General features: G+C 43.6%; 1 protein-coding gene across 1 annotated transcript in view; it reads right to left on the bottom strand.

The window, feature by feature from the left end:
* utp20 (UTP20 small subunit processome component) overlaps positions 1–18,410 on the bottom strand; it is a 35,855-nt gene extending 17,445 nt beyond the window's left edge. The window contains exons 1-35 of the mRNA XM_061714984.1: positions 18,241–18,410; positions 17,924–18,004; positions 17,757–17,823; positions 17,493–17,625; positions 16,510–16,698; positions 16,264–16,345; positions 16,041–16,178; positions 15,550–15,705; positions 15,298–15,450; positions 14,096–14,230; positions 13,925–14,002; positions 13,674–13,852; positions 13,034–13,183; positions 12,807–12,895; positions 11,924–12,029; positions 11,661–11,811; positions 11,495–11,557; positions 11,238–11,405; positions 10,154–10,230; positions 9,865–9,944; positions 9,527–9,779; positions 9,230–9,418; positions 8,965–9,055; positions 8,106–8,191; positions 7,260–7,385; positions 3,658–3,824; positions 3,338–3,546; positions 2,564–2,707; positions 2,379–2,458; positions 2,062–2,297; positions 1,824–1,968; positions 1,625–1,712; positions 1,188–1,331; positions 867–920; positions 613–765 (exon numbers count right to left, since the gene is read on the bottom strand). Of these exons, the coding sequence (XP_061570968.1) occupies positions 613–765; positions 867–920; positions 1,188–1,331; positions 1,625–1,712; positions 1,824–1,968; positions 2,062–2,297; positions 2,379–2,458; positions 2,564–2,707; positions 3,338–3,546; positions 3,658–3,824; positions 7,260–7,385; positions 8,106–8,191; positions 8,965–9,055; positions 9,230–9,418; positions 9,527–9,779; positions 9,865–9,944; positions 10,154–10,230; positions 11,238–11,405; positions 11,495–11,557; positions 11,661–11,811; positions 11,924–12,029; positions 12,807–12,895; positions 13,034–13,183; positions 13,674–13,852; positions 13,925–14,002; positions 14,096–14,230; positions 15,298–15,450; positions 15,550–15,705; positions 16,041–16,178; positions 16,264–16,345; positions 16,510–16,698; positions 17,493–17,625; positions 17,757–17,823; positions 17,924–18,004; positions 18,241–18,291 (4,491 nt within the window). The 5' untranslated portion in view covers positions 18,292–18,410. The remainder of the gene's footprint in view (positions 1–612; positions 766–866; positions 921–1,187; positions 1,332–1,624; positions 1,713–1,823; positions 1,969–2,061; positions 2,298–2,378; positions 2,459–2,563; positions 2,708–3,337; positions 3,547–3,657; positions 3,825–7,259; positions 7,386–8,105; positions 8,192–8,964; positions 9,056–9,229; positions 9,419–9,526; positions 9,780–9,864; positions 9,945–10,153; positions 10,231–11,237; positions 11,406–11,494; positions 11,558–11,660; positions 11,812–11,923; positions 12,030–12,806; positions 12,896–13,033; positions 13,184–13,673; positions 13,853–13,924; positions 14,003–14,095; positions 14,231–15,297; positions 15,451–15,549; positions 15,706–16,040; positions 16,179–16,263; positions 16,346–16,509; positions 16,699–17,492; positions 17,626–17,756; positions 17,824–17,923; positions 18,005–18,240) is intronic.

The raw sequence follows: 18,410 nt of genomic DNA, 5'->3' as shown, positions 1-18,410 counted from the left end.
ATATGTCACCAATGTATAAAATACGCACAAAAGAACATTAAAGGACATAAAAATATTTCTGAAAAATGTCTCTTTTAATATGAGACCAACATTTTTTTAACATTTTGCCTTTAACAACCTGTCGGAGTAGATTAAATGTTGAGTAACTTCATCCTACACCGTTTCAAACAGGAAATATTTATTTACATATAGATTTGTCTCTTTAATTTGCTTTGTTTTGCTTATGGTTTTCTTTGTTGTTCTTTGTTTTTTTGTTTTGTTCGGTATATACATTTTATGCATTCTGTTTATTTTGTTTTTGTTTTAACCTGTTTGAATAAATAAATAAATGAAAAAAAATGAAATGAAAGTAATGATATAATAATAAGGATTTCATCATTTCCTGTGTTCGTCACCAGTGTATAAAAAACACAAAAAATATTCAGGACATTCATAAATTATTCCTAACAATGTCTTATGAATGACTTATTCGCAAATATAATTTTTACAACTGCATAATTTCAAAGCAGACAAAGTTTTGCGCCCCCCCAGGGGGGCCCGGACCCCAGGTTGGGAGACACTGCTTTAGACCACGGCGGCCGACTGGGAGGGCGGCGGCTGAACTCCACCCACCTCGTACGTGTGGAAGACGTTGTGAGCGATGGTGTTGATGTAGTCCAGGTCCAGCGTCTGCATCTCCCGGACCCGCCGGGTGGCGTCTTGGAAGGCCGACAGGCGCACGTCGAAGTATACCTCATCCAGGTGCCGGCTGTCGAATGCATTGAGCTGGAGAGGGCGTGCAGGGAACAGCCAGGATAATTCATCTCTGATCTCTCATATCTGACCCATTAAAGATTTAAACGTGAACGGCAGACGAACAGACTTACCTTGGTTGCCATGTCGGTGATGTACGCGAGCGACGGGTCCAGTTCTGACAGAGTCTGACAACAGAGCAGGAAACAGTTACCTCCTGTCCCAACTGATCCATGCTTGTCCATCAGGAAACATTATTGGCTCATATTTGTTCATGTTAACTTTAGAAAATCAAGAATAAATAACTGGATCTTTTTGTCCTCGTCAGTGCATCGTATCAAATGTCAGAGCTACAGATTGTGGACCTGAGCTTGTCCAGTTCTTCTTATCCCGTCTATGAGCGTAAGTCTGAGTGAATCAAACGTCAGGTCCGTCCCTGTGAGTGTGAGCTCTACCTGGAAGACGGAGGTGAGGGCCTGCCTGGGTATCTTGTTGTGGATGACGGAGAAGAGCTTGCTGAGCGGCCGCAGAGAGGCCGCGGGCTGCTCGCTCTGCCTCAGCAGGTTCTGGATGGTGGACAGGATGTCGGTCTCCGTCTCCTGAAACAAAGTTGTCCTTGAGTGAGACACTTATGAAGATTCATCACAACATCCTAAGACCTCGAGCATCCAGGCTCATGTACATATATTTATATCGTCTGTTTCTTGTTTTGTTTTTACATAGCCTTTTACATGCGTGCACTTTTATGGAGCTGCTGCTTAATCTCATTATACTATAATGACAATAAAGGCTTTCTATTCTATATTTTCATTGTCTGAGTTCCAACATTACTTTTTCATGTTTTTTTGCAAAAAATAAAACCAGAGTAAAATATTCCCTCAGACATTCTTACTTCAGGGTTGTGGCCTTTCTGGAGGTAAGGAAGCAGCAAGCCGATGAGCACCGAGCTCTGCTCTTTGTCGCTCACAAAGCGACTGATCCTAAGGAAGAAAGGAGGAATGATCCAAACTTTAACTGAACGCAGATCTTTCCCACATCACACTTCAGCGTCTGCGATGAAACCGTTGGCCACGAGTGGGCCGTTAACTCACTTGGAGAGGATGTTGAGCTCCCGGGCCACCTGGGCCCTGAACTTTTTCTTCTTGAGTCTGTCAGTGTTGCGCACGACTCCGCTGAGGTATCGCAGCAGGGTGGAGATGTGAGGCAGCAGCAGTCTGGAGCCCTGACTCAGAGACTCTGAGGGAAAAACAAACATCAAAGAGTGGGTTTCATTTTCTCCAGAAGTAAAAAAAGGAGCCTGAAAGTGATGCAACGCGAGTGTGGACGGACCTGCAGCGACCACGGCGCCCCCGTCAGGCTGCGGGAACACGCAGCCGTTCACACTGAGCTCAGTCTCCGTCTCTGTGGCAACGAAGTCTTCCCTTGTTGCTAGAGACTCAACTATGTCCATCGCCATGGCGATGGTTGCCGTGGATGCGTTTTTGGCCGAGAGGAGAGCAAAAACATTTCGGAGGATGTCGCATTCTGGATGCTCTGGCTTCTGCTTGGCTACGAGGGGGAAGAATCTGAAACAGGCATCAAGATAAAATAAGATGTAGATTTAAATGACATGGTGAACCGGTTACATTTGGGTGCCGAGTACAAACCGTGCTTCTTTGCACCACACATGGATGAGTTTCAGCAGAGGGGTGGGGGAGTAGGTGCTCTCCGTCGGGAGACGACAGACCTGCACATTTAAGAAAAATAATGATCTCGTCAGTCAGCCTGAGCTGTTCGTACGACCAGAAACAAGACCTAATATATTGAGTCAGGAGCTGATGGCGATGAGCACCTGAGGCCAGACCACCGCCTGGAACACGGCGTCCACCTCGTCTGGGCTGAAGCTGTAGGTGTCAAAGCCGTCGAAGAAGTCCTGAATCTTTTGGATGCCGACTCTCCTCAGGTTCTTCAGAGGACTGATGCATCCATCCTTGACCTGGGAACCAAAACCAGTACAGTTCTGTTATGGTGCTTTTCCACTAGTACCTACTCAGCCCGGCTCGCCTCCACTCCGTTTGGTTCTTTCCCACTAGGGGTCTAAACGTGCCGAGTAGATAATTTTCTGTAACTATTCTGCCAAGGTTCTAAACTGCTGAGTCGGGCTGTATCTGACATCATCACCCTATAGGCTTCTTGTTCATTTTATTCAACAGGCAATGGCAGCGCAAAAGTCTGTTTCTGATCCAACTCTGAGGTGCAGATGTTCATAAACATGGTGGCTGAGGAGAGAATTAAAAAAGGGATCTAGACGGGAGATAAGGAACGACCAGATCTACCAGGAGCTCTGTCACTTCATAGCTGCTCACGGCTCCAGCTGACTTTTCAGCAGCGCCGAGAAAAAAAAAGGTTCTACATCTTTAGTGTTGTCTTCTTCGTTTAGGTCATACAATCAAATACGTCACAGCAGCTTGGCTCCAACCTCCTACTTCTGCTCCAGGTGCTGAATTGTTATGGAAAAGAAACCAGGCCGAGTCGAGTAGAGCCGAACTGGGATGAGTAGAGCCGAGTAGGTACTAATGGAAAAGTACCATAAGAGTATATAGACCACCCACAAATGGGGACCTACCTGGTCCCTGCTGTCCAGGATGGTGGACACGGAGGCCGTGACGCACAGCAGGATCTGCAGGACCTTGGGCAGGTGGATGTGGATGAGGTGCCCCAGTTTGTGGATCACCACGCTGATGATGTTCAGCAGGCTGTGCAGCCGGCCCAGCGGCAGCACGGCGGCCAGGTCCGTCTCAGCTACGGCTTTCTCCACCGCAGCCAGACACGGCCCTGAGGAGGATCAAAAACCCACAGATCCGGTCAGTGTGACTCCCAGGCTCCTGCATCACGACCACAGCTCAGACACGCAGCCGGAGTGACAGTTACAGGCGTTGCTCTGACCTCGGCTGTGGTGGATGACGGGCTCCAGAAGCAGGTCGATGAACATCCCCAGCTCCTCCGCCTGGCAACCCGCCAGGAATCGCAGGATGATGGAGGAGCGGGAGGCGGCGCTCGCCTTCCCCTGGAACTTGCTGCCGGCTTTGGAGCGCAGGCGACCAAACAGGATTCTGGGTAATACAACAAGACCATGGCACTGTTATCAAACCCTCTCAAACTTTACCTGAGACACATTAACGTCTGAAAAACTGAAGAAGATATTCTTAATATACTAAAGTCAGGGATGAGCACGTTGCCAAACTAATTAACAAATTAACAAATTAAGTGCACATCACTGTCTCAACTAAAATATAACCAACCAACAAGTTACTAGAGTAACTACACGCATGTTCAATCCTAACCCTTCTCCAATGTTCCATAATCAGAGGTGGGTAGTGACGAGTTACATTTACTCCGTTACATTTACTTGGGTAAGTTTTGGGAAATTTTGTACTTTTAGGAGTAGTTTTGAATCACTATACTTTTTACTTTTACTTGAGTAGATTTGTGAAGAAGAAACTGTTCCTCTTACTCCGCTACATTAGGCTACGTTGAGCTGTTACTTTTCTTTTATCCCTTTAATCCGCGTACGCGTCAATCTCATGACATCACTGGGTGATTCTTTGGGAAAAATGTTTGTTTTTGCATGTTTTGTCACATTTACACAGACTCAAACACACACAGAGTTTCTATGAGTTCATGGGCTTGTTCTAGTTCTGCCTGGTTAAAAAAGAAAAGTACAAAGACTTGAAATTTTGTGCTACTTGTGCTTAATTTATTTTTTTATTCTGTTATTTTATTTATTTTATTATGTATTAAAGTACTTGAATTTACTTTAAGATAATTTTAATTTTGAGCTATTTTTTATTCATTTTAATTAATTTTATTATTTTATTGATTTAATTTGCCTGAAGATGATTATTTTGTACTTTTGTCTGTTTGAATGGTTGTGTTAAAAAAATAAATCAGACGTTACTCCACAGTTACTCAGTACTTGAGTAGTTTTTTCACCAAGTACTTTTTTACTTTTACTCAATTATTTGGATGACTACTTTTTACTCCTACTTGAGTCATATTATTCTGAAGTAACAGTACTTTTACTTGAGTACCATTTTTGGCTCCTCTACCCACCTCTGTCCATAATACATGCTACATAATAAAAAACCATGACCTCCCCCCAAAAGTTATAATTGTGGAGCTTTGAGTATAAAAAAAAAATGGGATGAATAAAGTGTTTCTGAAAAATTGGAACCAGCAAAAATCGGTATCGGCATGTCACACTCACTGAACAATGGACCAAGAAAATTGCAATTGGTACATCTCTAGTAGACATAAGTGTTCATATGGGGGATCTGGGGTATAATAGTACAATGAAGAGACACACAAGGTTAATACCTTAGATATCATAATTCATCTGACTGGTACATACTGAGGTGAGGAGGTTTGTAACATGTGATTAATCAGAAATAGTTGATATAATAATGTCGATTCTCAGTTATCCAGGTCAGGTTGGTTGTAAAAAGCTTGGGTGGAAGATAATTGGGCTTCTTTTCACGGCTTTTGGAGACATTTCAACTCTCAAGCACAAATGTATCAGGAAAATACTTCAAACCCGTGGATACAAAAATATGTCTTTGTTAATAAAACTAGAAAAAAAAAACAAATAAAGAAATAAAAGTATATATATATATATATATATATATATATATACCGTATTTTCTGGACTATAAGCCGCTACTTTTTTCCTAGGTTTTGAACCATGCGGCTTATACAAAGGTGCGGCTATTCTGTGGATTTTTCTTCCACGGCTAGGGGGAGTGCTAACCGGAATTGGAATAAAAACTAAGACAAAGTAAATGCAAAGAAGAATATGCTACTTCTTCTTTAGCAGATAGAAGTAGGTAGAAGCAGATTTCAAACAGATAAATAAATACCGGTTATTTTCTCTTGGTTCTGTCCCGTTTTAATCAGCAAAGTTGCTGCCGTGTTAAAAGACACTGTTAGGAAAGGATCTATTTAGGTACAAACATGTACATCATTTACAGTTCAAAATCCTTCTGTACATGTAGTAAATATCTAATCTAACAACATAAATATCTGCGACTTGCATATCTTTTTTTTTTAAATAAAAGTGGGTGCGGCTTATATACAGGTGCGGCTTATAGTCCAGAAAATACGGTATATATATATAAAAAGGGACGACAACTTTATAAAAACACGAAAGCCTTAAATGGAGAACAAGGAGGAATGTTAGTGTGATAATTAGTTATTATTAATGACTAAACACCAGAGAGCCTTCAAGTTTACCGACTAGTCCAGACTTAACAAGTTGAGCTGAACGGTGCTTTGATGACACTACGCAAGGTTAAATGAACACACGTCGACACCTCTATTGTAAACTAAACTGTTTAGTTTGAATCATCTGCTTTATCTGGTTTCATTCAAGAGTTCCACGCTCTAGTCTGACATTTCTGCTGATACGATCACATCTTTCAATGTGAGGAGACGGTTTTGTGCTCTTACCGCCACGCTGGTGGCGGACCCGTTTGGGAACCCAGGAAGTGATGCAGACCCACGGGGAAACCAAGTCTCCTCCGAAAGCATGTTCTGACAATAAATCAGGTGAACAGGAGGCCGTTACTCCTCTTTAGCGTCTTACTACAGCGGCTGAAGAAGTAGTTAAATAACACAGAGGATACTCCATCTTTAACCACGGTTCCTACCATGTCCCACCCACGTCCTCTCTGCCCACCGTAGTTTGCAGAACTCTTTTGTAATGTCCTTATCAACTTTCCAACACTAATCTTAGCGTGAATACGTCTCTCAAACCTCCTGTAACAATAAATTTTTTTTTTCAAAAATGTTTGACGTTTTTTTTCCCTTTTTCTTCTTTTTTTCTCTTTTTTTCCTTTTTCTTCTTTTTTCCCTTTTTTCTCTTTTTTTTCTTCCTTTTTCCTTTCCTTTTCAATCTCGACATTTAGAGTTTTTTCTCGAAATCTTTACTTTTTTCTCAACATTTAGACTTTTTTCTTGAGATTGTACTTCAACATTAATCTCAACATTTACATTTTTTTCTCGAAATTTTGACTTTTTTCTCGACATTTTGACTTTTTTCACGAAATTTTGTCTATTTCCTCGATATTTCGACTTCTTTCTCAACATTTCGACTTCTTTCTCAACATTTTGACTTTTTTCTCGAAGTGCATAATGAAAAAAAAAATCTTCCCCCAGTTATAACTAATATAGCAACATGCAGCATGTGTTGCCTTCATTCTAAGGCTCATACAAGACTTTTCATTTTTTGCGGCTCCAGACATATTTGTTTTTTGTGTTTTTGGTCCAATATGGCTCTTTCAACAGTGTGGGTTGCCGACCCCTGATCTAGTCCGTGAACACATCCAGCGCTGCAGGTAGCTGCCTGCCGCCTGAATCATCCAGACCAGTCGTGCAAATGTCACGCAGAAAAGAAAAGACCAGCAAGTCCCGAGTCCCCAGTTACCCACAAGTCCCTAGGAGTGTTTGGTGTGGAAGCATCTTTCATGTTTCAGACGAACACGTAGAGGTACCTCATGAGCAGCGGTATCAGCCCGCCTCTGTGGGAACCGTCCACCACTCCCGTCTCCTCTGAAATGTTGAAGAGGACGATCTCTTCTTTGAAGTGTTTGTCATCCAGAAGCCTCTCCAGATTTTCCCTGCAACACACACACACGTTAGAACACCGATGAAAAGCAGGAACATCGTGTACCGTTAGTTATCCAGAGTGATCTTATATGTAACTAAGAACCAAGAACAGCATGTGATGGATGTGACGAGCCACATCGAGGGTCTTTACATGTGAATTACAGAATAAAGAGATGAAACGAGGTGAATACGGCGGCCTATCATCGTCTAGACAACAGGTCAGTGTGGCACCACGACCGGGAACAAAGCGCTACACATCCAGCCGCCTGGAAGGAAAACGTCCCTGGATCCACTCTCCCGTCTGCGACTCGGCTCGCGGTAAACGGATAGCTTGATAATCTTCATAATGTCCGTAATATCAGATATGCGAGCGGTGAGCTGGAATGTTGCATTCCTGGTCCTGTAACCGTAGAGGCTGACGACAGGAACACAATGCCGCTGCTTGTGGCGCTTCACGACCCGACACACCGGGTAGCAGACGTGTCGCTGATGCATCTGACCCAAGGTTGGCAAACAGTCGCCACTGGAGGAAACTCATCCTGCAGGGCGCCGCACCAGAAACCCTTTCTGAGGTCGGTTTGATCACCGGCACGAGGGGCAGATCTGCAGCCGGCTGCTTTAACGCGGCCGCTGGCTCGTCCTAAGACAGAACAGCCGATGCAGCTCGGTCGTCACCGTGTCGCCGTTGGTAACGCAGCATCATTTCAGCCACATGTGCGTGGTTTCCTCACCTGTAAGGTACGATGTTGGGGTCCTTGTGTGTGAGGACGCACTCCAGCGCCACCCGCTGGATCTGCTGGTCCTGATGGCAGAGCAGCTGAAACCAAGACAAATGCGAGATGTGTGTTAGGAATGGGCAATATTTTACCGTTCACGATATACCGTCAGAAAAATTCCCCACGGTAAGAATTTGTCATCTCGCGGTAAAAACGATAAATTCCCGTTGATGACGTTTTTGTGTAAAGCTGATTTATGGTTCTGCGTTAAATCGACGCAGAGCCTACGGCGAAGGGTACGCGGCAACGCGCAACGTACGGTGCGTGTGGCCCCGTACCCTACGCCTTAGGCTCTGCGTTGATTTAACGCAGAACCATAAATCAGGCTTTACAAACATGGCGGAAGGCGGATCTGAGAGCGAGGAGCTCGTTGTTAAACGAGACTCCAGCTCCGTTATCTGGAACTGGTTTGGATTTAAAAAGAGTGACGAGGAGCAAACATCATCTATTATGTGCAGAGTCCGCAAAAAAACAGTGAGTGCAAAGGATGGCAATACAAGTAATTCATTATATATTTTACATTATATTATGATGTATATATAATAATATATATATAACACATTATTATATATATAACAGCTGCTACTGAGGTCTCCACCAGAGTGGTGTAATAATTGGTGATAGATTTATAGTTACAAAGATGGAGTTGAATTGGTATTTTTTTTATCGTTATCGGGAAAAATGCCAGAAATTATCGTGATACATTTTTTAGTCCATACCGCCCCTCCCTAGTGTGTGTGTGTGTGTGTGTGTGTGTGTGTGTGTGTGTGTGTGTGTGTGTGTGTGTGTGTGTGTGTGTGAGATTGGCCAGTACCTGGTTGTAAAGCTCGGTGAGGCTGCTCTCCAGGTAGAGAGATCGAGGGTTGGTGAACTTGGCAAACACCTTCAGATGGGCAATGAGCTGTCTGTGAGAGATCAAACAGAACTACTGCTCAAACGTTGTTTTTCCTGCTATTATGTCACTACAGACGCCATCGTGTTACAAACAAGCGCAGGAAGACCCGTCTCTCAGACCGATGCAGCTCCGCCTGAGGGCCGATCATTCCTGCGTGAGGCGTCTTTAATTAACGGAGTCTTACTTGGCGGCAGCTCTCCTTGGAAGAGCCTTCCTCTGTTGCTTGTTTTCCTCCTCCTCCACCTCCTGCTCATCCTCCTCCTTCTCGTCTTCCAGCTCCACATCCTTCTCCGACTCCTCCGGGACGGCGCGGCGCGTCTTCCTCAGGTCTTGAGTCGGCGCCACCAGCAGGTCGGCAGGATAAAACTCGTTCCTGTTGACGAGGGAAAGATCAAGTTCTGACACCTGTCTAAAATCTGGTGGGCGGTCAGCTTGTTTTTGTCCTTTAAAAAGTTAAATAAACAGCAGAAATGGGACGGACGTGATGAATCGGAGCAGCAGCGGCGTCAGCTCGCGGCTGCGCGGCTCCACCCGCTCGGGGAACTGGGCCATGGCTCGCCACAGCAGGCTGCGGAAGTTGGGGAAGTCGGTCCTCTCGCTGGGGTCCGAGGTGGACTTGAGCTGCTCCAGAAACAGAACCCCCACGTCCCCGCTCTCAATGACGTCACAGCCGGGCTCGCGGCACAGCCCCGACTCTTCCTCTTCCCCCTCGTCGTCTTCCTGCAACTCCTTTTCTGCAGTGGACGAAGGGAAGCTCACTGTTATTGCAGCCGAGCTCATTCACCTGGAAGCTGAATAAATCAGTAGATCCACACTCACCTGCCAGCTCCGCCACCATCTCCAGCTGCTCATGGTAAACCCTCCAGAAGTCCTTGTTGTCCATCCCTCTGGCATGAGTCCTGTTAACGGCAAAAAGCTCATTCAGAAATGAATTCCTCTGTGTATTTAATATCTAAGTCCTGTCGACACTCCTCACTTCAAGTTAACCTGCTCAAATATACAGAAATATTCTTCAAGTCTCGTGCAAACACACGCTCTAGATCAAACTGTTAAAACCATTTAAAAACATGTATATTTCAAATGTCGATCAGGTGTTATTGATACTCACACCACCAGTTCGGTGACGGCTTCCCACAGCGGCTTGAAGTTGACGAACAGCATGGCCACGAGGTATCGCAGAGGCACCTTGACGAGCAGCAGAGAGGGTTTCAGCGTGTTGTCATGGCAACGATCCACACTTCAATATTCATCTAACAGTTACTGAGGCGAAGTAGAAAAACTGTGTGGACAAAACTACATTTGAAATGTCTTTTGGAGGTTGTGGACTATAAGAGCGAAAGCCTCCAAACAAATACAACACAGGACTTAAATTAAGAAGTCAGTCAACCATTTCAGCTTACTCCCTGAGCATGGGGGGGGGGGCATATATTGAATATGATCCCCTTCCCGTCATTAAATAAGCTTCCCAATTATAGTAATTATTATGTCATCTTTGCTCTTTTTTATTTACATAATAGTCTTTTAAAATTGTAATTTTATTCATTTCCCCCAGCATTTTTGCATACTTGGAGACTAAAGCTTTAAAAAAGGTTTATGAGACTAACTTCTTTATTGAATGTCAGAAATTTATGTTATAGACTCAAATCCGAAACTTGTAATGATAGATATGGAGTTAACCCCAATCCCGTCACGTCACTTTGTGACATCAATTCAGTCACCAGAAGCAGTTTGGTCCCTGGCTGCGTTGTTCACAGCAGCGTTGCCTCAAAATCCAGATATTGATGATCGAATTGTTATTTTGGGGCCAAAATGACTTTATTTAGCTAAAATTTGGAGATTTTGTCTCACAAACCTGTGACTTTACAGTTTTCTTCGTGTCCAAAGCAAATAAGTTAAAATTTCTGCTTTTTTGTTTGTTTCCTTCATTTTTCTTAAATATTAACGAGTATATAAAGTTACATATTTACTTCTTAATAAAACTAGAACTTGTTACTTCATTAAAATGTACAATTTATTTTCCAATTCAGAAATAATGACTTCAATCTCAAAGAAAGTAAATATTTCTGACTTTATTATCAGAGACATTCTGTGTTTTCTCTAAGTTTTACTTTACCCCCCCACCCCCCTATTCAGTCACACTTGAATAAAACGTAGGGAAATGAAAGCAGAACTCAGCCAGCCCCTGTGTGTACCTGCTGGAAGCTGCCGGCCGGCCCCGTCGGGAGGCTGCGCTGCACCAAGTCGTGTCTGAGCTTCCGCAGGTGCAGCAGCTTCTCTCTGTAGTCCTGCACCGACGCCGGCACCAGCTCCGCCTGCAGGCACACGGCAAACACCGGCTGCACCTCCAAGTTCTCCTCGGCCTGGATGGAGAAAGGGCAGACGCTTGTACACACAACACCAGCGCTCATGGTTTCTACCAAACGTGACGCGAGCGTGCGGCGAGTTCTACCTCCATCTGTGGCGGGAGCTCCGCCTCAAACTGGGAGAAGATCCTCAGAGTCAGCAGGCGAATCTGGAGCAGAGAATCAGTCACAGTTGAAAACATTCCTCTTGAGAAACACCCGAACAGCCTGCAGGTTTGGCTTTGATCAATGCAGGTTTTATTAGACGCCAACCTTGGAAATGTTGGACGAGAGGTTGGCGTGCAGCATCTGATAGAGATCCAGCAATGCATTGTGGGAGAGGTGCTCTGAGATCCCACTGAGCGAGAGCCGGGTGTAGTACATGTCTCCCAGCAGCAGAGCCGACAAGTCAGTGGGGAACTTCCTGTGACGGCAGGAAAACCAGCGAAGGGTTAGTTAAAGGTGACTTCTGGGATTTAGAGCACACACACACACACACACACACACACACACACACAGAGAGAGAGAGCACTTACTTCAGGATGGAGTTGACCTTGTCCACGGATACCAGGGAAAGAAGCTGGCCAGAGCCGTCCAGAGACAGGAGGCAGCTCAGAGCCTGTCTGGCTGCAAACAGAGCCGCTGAGGGGTGGAGAACGAGGAGAAGGAAGAGAACAGAGAGAAGATTTAATTTCTTCGAGGCCAGACTTATATTTAAAACTCAAAGTCTCTGTCTCAACTATCACACTCAGTCTAGACCAGTGGAAGTGATTGAACTGTTACTCCCTCTCTTGTTGCATCGTCCACGTGCAGCTTGAAATATCAGTGAAACCAGAAGCTCACTGATTGATTATATATCTGAGCTACAGCTTCTGTTACTAGAACTTCCAACACTTTTTAGAAATTGTGAAAACTGAAGGTGTACTTGGGTTTTACGGTCTGTAAATGCAGCGTTTCACATTTGAGTACCTCAGAGGGGTAAAGATGGGAAATGTAAATCAGGCGTGCTCTCTTTCAAGGGACATTGAAGTCCATCTCTTTGCTTTTTAAGCTTTCTGAGAGTTTCATTTCATTTATCAGATACAGACATGTTTCCTCTGAAAGCAGCGGGACAGCAGTCATGTCCAAGTAACCATTGATAATGCAGTTAACCAGAGTAATAAAGCTGCTTTTAACTGTACTAATATTATAAAACAAGTCTATATTCTGCAGATGCACTGTGATTGTACATTTACCCATACACCCTCAAACAATAGGGAATATTAGAATAGGCTGTGTATCTTTAGAGGAACACACAGCAATGCATCCTACTGGGTTATAAAACACGACCAATGAGAATTATGATGATTTGAATCTCTGTTTCCTTCTTTTTAGGATATTCTTCTGCTTTGAAAACAAACAGAACAAGTAATCACAAACCTTTCCCCATGTTTTCTGCCTCAATTTCACACAGGAGGTGGTTCAAGATTGCGGCCACGGCAGGAACGACACTCGCTGGAGGAAGAGGTCTGGAAGCAGGAGACGGTACATGCCGCAAACAGAAGTACAAACCCAAAATAAATGACGACTCATTTTTGTTGCCTGCAATCAGCCAGGTTCAGTCCCTGGTTGATTGAGGGACTGTTTTCGGCGTGCGACGGCCGTACCTGAGGTGTGGCAGCAGCACCAGTGCAGCCCAGGGCAGCGACAGGTCAGAGATGCTCTGCTGCTCCTCCGGGAGTCTGAGCAGAGACAGGACCAGCTCCGGCACCGGCGGCTGCTCTGGCGTCGTCCGGGTCTCCCCGTCCGTCTCCTTACTCCTCAACGGAGGAGAGAAAACACTTTCACTACATGGAACCAGGGCTGTGCGATTAATCGATTTTAAATCTAAATCGGATTTATTAATCAAGACGATGTTAAAAAAAGGAAAATTGGAAAATCTATTTTCCTTTTTTGCAGCTGGCTGCATTACAGACAGAGCTCGTCTAGTCATCTTTGTTTGGTCAAGAAAATTGTAAATGTTGTCACTTTACTAAACTCAAGGACAGTTGACAGTATCTTTCAATTGCACTTCATTCCCAATAGGGAAATTTGTTTGCTATTTTTCTTTAAAAATAAAGATAAAATATTTGAAACAATTTATTCCATTGTCTTTTGTAGTTTTACCAAAAAAATCAAAATCGAAAAAAATCGGGTTTTCAGAGAAAAAAAAAAAAAAAAATCAGGATTTAATTTTTGTCCAAAATCGCCCAGCCCTACATGGAACATTAAAAACCCCTCAGGCGTGTATTTATTCAGATCTCTCACCCGAGGGTCTGCCCGGTGAAGAGGAGAGGGTAGGTTTCGAAGGCCATGGAGCCGTCGGTGGGCGGCGGAGCTTTGGCGAGGATCAGGCTGACCAGCACGTCCAGAACACAGTGGCGAGACAGGGCATCGCCCCGAGAGAGCAGCCCAGTGGCGAAGCGGAGGAGGCTGGGGAGGAAGAGCTGAAGAAGAGGAAGAGGTCAGTCTGGGACCATTTCAGACAAATACGCTGCACAAAGGTGACCTGAACCCACCTGCTCAAACTGGTTCATGGTGAACATTTCCTTGGTGAACTCCAGAATCAGATCCTCACCCATCGTGCTTCTGAAAACCTGGCGGAGACGAGAGTCAAGAATGAGAATCAACTTTCCGGAGCAGACGAAGAGGAGCTTTCTGTCCCGCTCCCCGCCAGCAGACACACCAACCTTTTGAACGGTCTCCTGTACGAGCGCCGAGGGCAGACGGAGGTTCTCCCCGAGCAGCAGCGAGGAGGAGATCTGGAGGAAAAGACGGAAGCAGGAGGCTGACGGGGAAGAGCTCTGGATCAGCTGCAGCACCACCTGTAGGGGCAGGAACCAAGACAGACACGAGTGGGCTTACAAAGAGCAGAAAGGTCTGCAACCACACGGTTCTGCAGAATAAAACAAGAACATAAATGGGAAAAATGCAAAACAGCATCAAATAATTGTTAATTCTTTTAATTAAAATTTCTTATTTCTTTTTTTTTTATGTTCCTTTTAGTTATGTAAAGCACTTAGTGTTGCATTGTATGAAAAGTGCTATACAAATAAAGTTTGATTGATTGATTGAAATAGAAAAAGCATCACGGTAACAAGTCTCTTGTTGTCATGGAAGCGGACCTTGAAACAATTAACGAGATTCCACTTAGCATATCTGGTATCTTGTCTAACACATTTTTTAAATAACATTTGTTAATTACATTTAAATACAATAAATAAAATACATTGAAGCGAGTAATAATAATAAAAGAAGATAAGACAATTCTGGTATTTTCACAGAAACTTCACAAAAGAAGTTAAACTGGAAAAGTTTGACTCTTCAAATGTAGAATTAAATGTTGAACTTGGAACCGTTTTATAAAACATGATTTAAAAAAAAACAAAACAAAGACTTTTACAAAACCAGCATGAACAAATATAAATATATAATTAGCATATTTGAATATTCTACAACAGAATAATTTATGACTGAATCTGGACACAAACAAATTGGATTAATAGATGTACAAAATCAAACTATAACTTAAATATTTGTATAATAAAAAAATATTAGCAGAAGAAACAGCATCACAGTAACGAGCTGGTTGGCTGGCGAGATAACAAGCTTTCGTTCAACCAGCCGGTGTAACACGTTCTGAATTAGTTGGTTGAACTTTATTAACTTGTACTGTACATCTTTTTTCAGTCAATATCATCAAAATGAGAATGAACGCAACCTTCAAATATTGTAGCTGAAATAATCGTGGGTTTAGAAACTGAGCTTAATGCAGGGATGTGCAGAGTTCAGTTCAAATGAATCGGCATTAAAGGGTTACAAAATGTTGACCCAAAACAGTGTGCCACTTTAATTGAGAGGAGAAAACCTTTCAGATGGGATGAAATCTCACCTGGCAGACGGCCTCCGGCTTGGTGACTTTTTCTCCGCCCCTGTGGGACACCAGGGTGTGGAGGATGAACAACAACCTCTCCAGCTGCTCCGTCGCCAACTCAGCGCCTTTTCCCTTCGCCTCCATGACGGCCAGGACTTCCCCTAAACTGACCTGTAGAGGAGGCGACATGGCCGAGAACAGGTCATTCCTTTTCCCACCGGCCCCCCAAGAAAGACCCAAGGATGTTGGGAAGTTTGCGTCAAGCCATACCTGCAAGGATTCCCACAAAACCAGAAAGTGTTCTTTATAAACGTGACCGAGGGCAGCCTGGGCCATGTGATCCAGAACGTCCCGGACGGCATCCCAGGGCAGGGGGACTCCCGGGCTGGTCGTTGGGCCAAGCTTACGCAATGCCACAGGGAACGCCTGAAACAACCGTCAGAGAAGAAAGATAATTCAAAATACAGGTACATCAGCCCATGCAAGCACATATTTGGAGTTTGGAGTGGCGACCAACTCAAAAACCCCTCAGACAGTACTGTGACGTCCTCAGATCAAATGTATCTGTTTCTAAACGTCATGCAGAGCTTTTGCTTTGCTCCCCGAAGTGTTCTGACAAAATTAATTCTAAGATATTTAATCCCAACCTTAGAAAACGCCTTTAAATGAAACTTAAAAACTGTTCAACATAGAGGAAGGACTCAAAAGTTGCATTTCATATACGTTTATGGCATCGCCACCTCGCGAGTAAAGAAACTTACAGCTGCACCGCAGGAATGGAACATGTTTCGGACTCCTTTGCACATTTCGAACAGCAGCTGACCTGCTCCCTCGATCTTCTCAGGGTGCTGCTCGAGGTCCGAGAACACGTGGGTCAGCAAGGCGTCAAAATCTGGGACCTGCGGGACAGAAAGAGGTGTTGCTTCAGAAGAAACGACGGCAAATTTCCTTCAGAAAAGAAGACATGAAACCATAGTAACCCACCTTTCTCATCAGAAAAGAGAAGCTCTCAGCTGCAAACTTGCGGATGTGCTCCTTCTTGTGTGCCAACAATGAGCTGTACAAACTACGGGTTGGAAAAAAGAAGAAGATATTTCATTGAATTCAATGTTACCCACTAAAATACAAGCGACCAGTTCAACTTCATCACAATTCTCATTATGCACACGTACTTCACAGTGAAGCACTTTATACATCAGATGGAATAAATGCAGGAATCTTAAATGTCACCTGTAGATGTTGGTCATGTCTTTCACCATGAGCCTCCACAGGTATTTGTACAGGTAAGAGAGGCAGGTGAAAGCCCACTCCAGCACCTCCGTGTCCTTCGTGTCCAACAGTGAGGTGATCAGAGTAAAGAAGTCGGGGAAGTGGGGGTAGAAGTCCGTCTGGAGGTCTCTGGCCAGCTGCACCACCAGGCTGAAGGAAGAAAGAGACATTCAGAATATACGAGTATAGACAGAGGTGTCAAGTAACAAAGTACAAATACTTCATCGTTACCTTACTTAAGTAGAAATTTTGGTTATGTATACTTCACTGGAGTAATTATTTTTCAGACGACTTTTTACTTTTACCCCTGACATTTTCACGCAATTATCTGTACTTTTTACTCCTTACATTTTAAAAACAGCCTTGTTACTCTATTTCATTTCGGCCTTTAAAAAAAACTATCCAGTTAAATTGCTCCATCCGGATAGAGTGAATTTGGTTGTGGTTGTTTCAGATGTTCTTGTCCAGTTTTGTTCTTACATCCGTTCCCTCAGATTCCTGCAACTAAACTTGGATGTACATTCCAATAAAGGTTAGGATAAATGATAACATTCCTCTGAAGTTTGACTTTTTGCACCATTACAATACTTATAGGCAACTAGTCATCATATCTTCTGCTCTCTGAAACACATGTTAATGCTCAATAGTACACATATATGGTTCTTTAATATATTTGCATTATACTAAGATGCATTCATTTTCAATGGCTTTTGTCCTTAATGGCTTTTTTCCCCTTACATTACTTTTACTTTTATACTTTAAGTAGTTTTGAAACCAGTACTTTTATACTTTTACTTGAGTAAAAAACTTGAGTTGATACTTCAACTTCTACAGGAGTATTTTTAAACTCTAGTATCTATACTTCTACCTGAGTAATGAATGTGAATACTTTTGACACCTCTGAGTATAGATCCGAATCAGTGGGCCACGTTCAAAACACTTACTCCAGCAGGGGTTGGTAAGCCAGGCTGTCCTTGACAGCCAGGTGTGTTTTCAGACTCTCCACAAGGGACGTCTGGTGGAAAACCAGCATGTTGAACGACTGGCTCTTGTTGGATACCGCTTTCAAAAACGTAGCTATGAGAAGAAAGGCATTGTGAGCACGAGCAGAAAACGCCAAACTCTCATTGTGTTTAATAATAACAGAGTGTGTTGCAAATGTGCCACTTTGTGTAAATGATGGTGAATTTCTAACACCATATACGTACTGAAATGCTCCGTCAAGTTCAGGTCTTTCCATTTTGATAATCCTTCTGAGAAGTATGTTTCTACTTCCTGTGAAAAGGAGCAAAGTAAAGTCATTATCAGTGTGAAAATCAAGTCATTGAGTTTTGGTAAAAAAGGAGGTTTTAAAGCATATACTGGCAGTGCAAACCTCAGCATAAGATCCAGTTCTGTCAATGCGATGGATGACATCAATGTTCACATTAGCAAGTCTTTCAGCAAAAGTGAGAAACTGGAAGAGAACAAAACAATGGTCATATAAATTACCAGTGGGTTTATTGACTGTTTTATGTTCATGCTGCCTGCCCTGAACAACATACCAAAACTAATCGATAAGCGATTTTGTGTTAAACGTTGACGATATGATTACATTGTCTAGATTTACACAAGGCAACTGCAACATGTTTTACTTTAATTCAACGCCTTGAGCTGTTTCAGCATCATGTTGAACCATTGCTGGACTCTCACCCTATAGGTATTCTCAGATTTGTGATACGAAGACTTGGATTTGATCTTCATGTTTGCCTTGGAGCTTGTTGAGAAAAGAAGTGTGTTCCAGATATCCGCGAGCACTTTGGTTTAGTCATGAAAACTGAAGTTTTCCTCTCTGTTTACTCACACGCCGTCAACAGGGCGCC

This window comes from Cololabis saira, chromosome 23 (genome assembly GCF_033807715.1).
Source record: "Cololabis saira isolate AMF1-May2022 chromosome 23, fColSai1.1, whole genome shotgun sequence".
NCBI lineage: Eukaryota > Metazoa > Chordata > Actinopteri > Beloniformes > Belonidae > Cololabis > Cololabis saira.
This window is presented reverse-complemented; position numbering and strand designations above follow the sequence as displayed.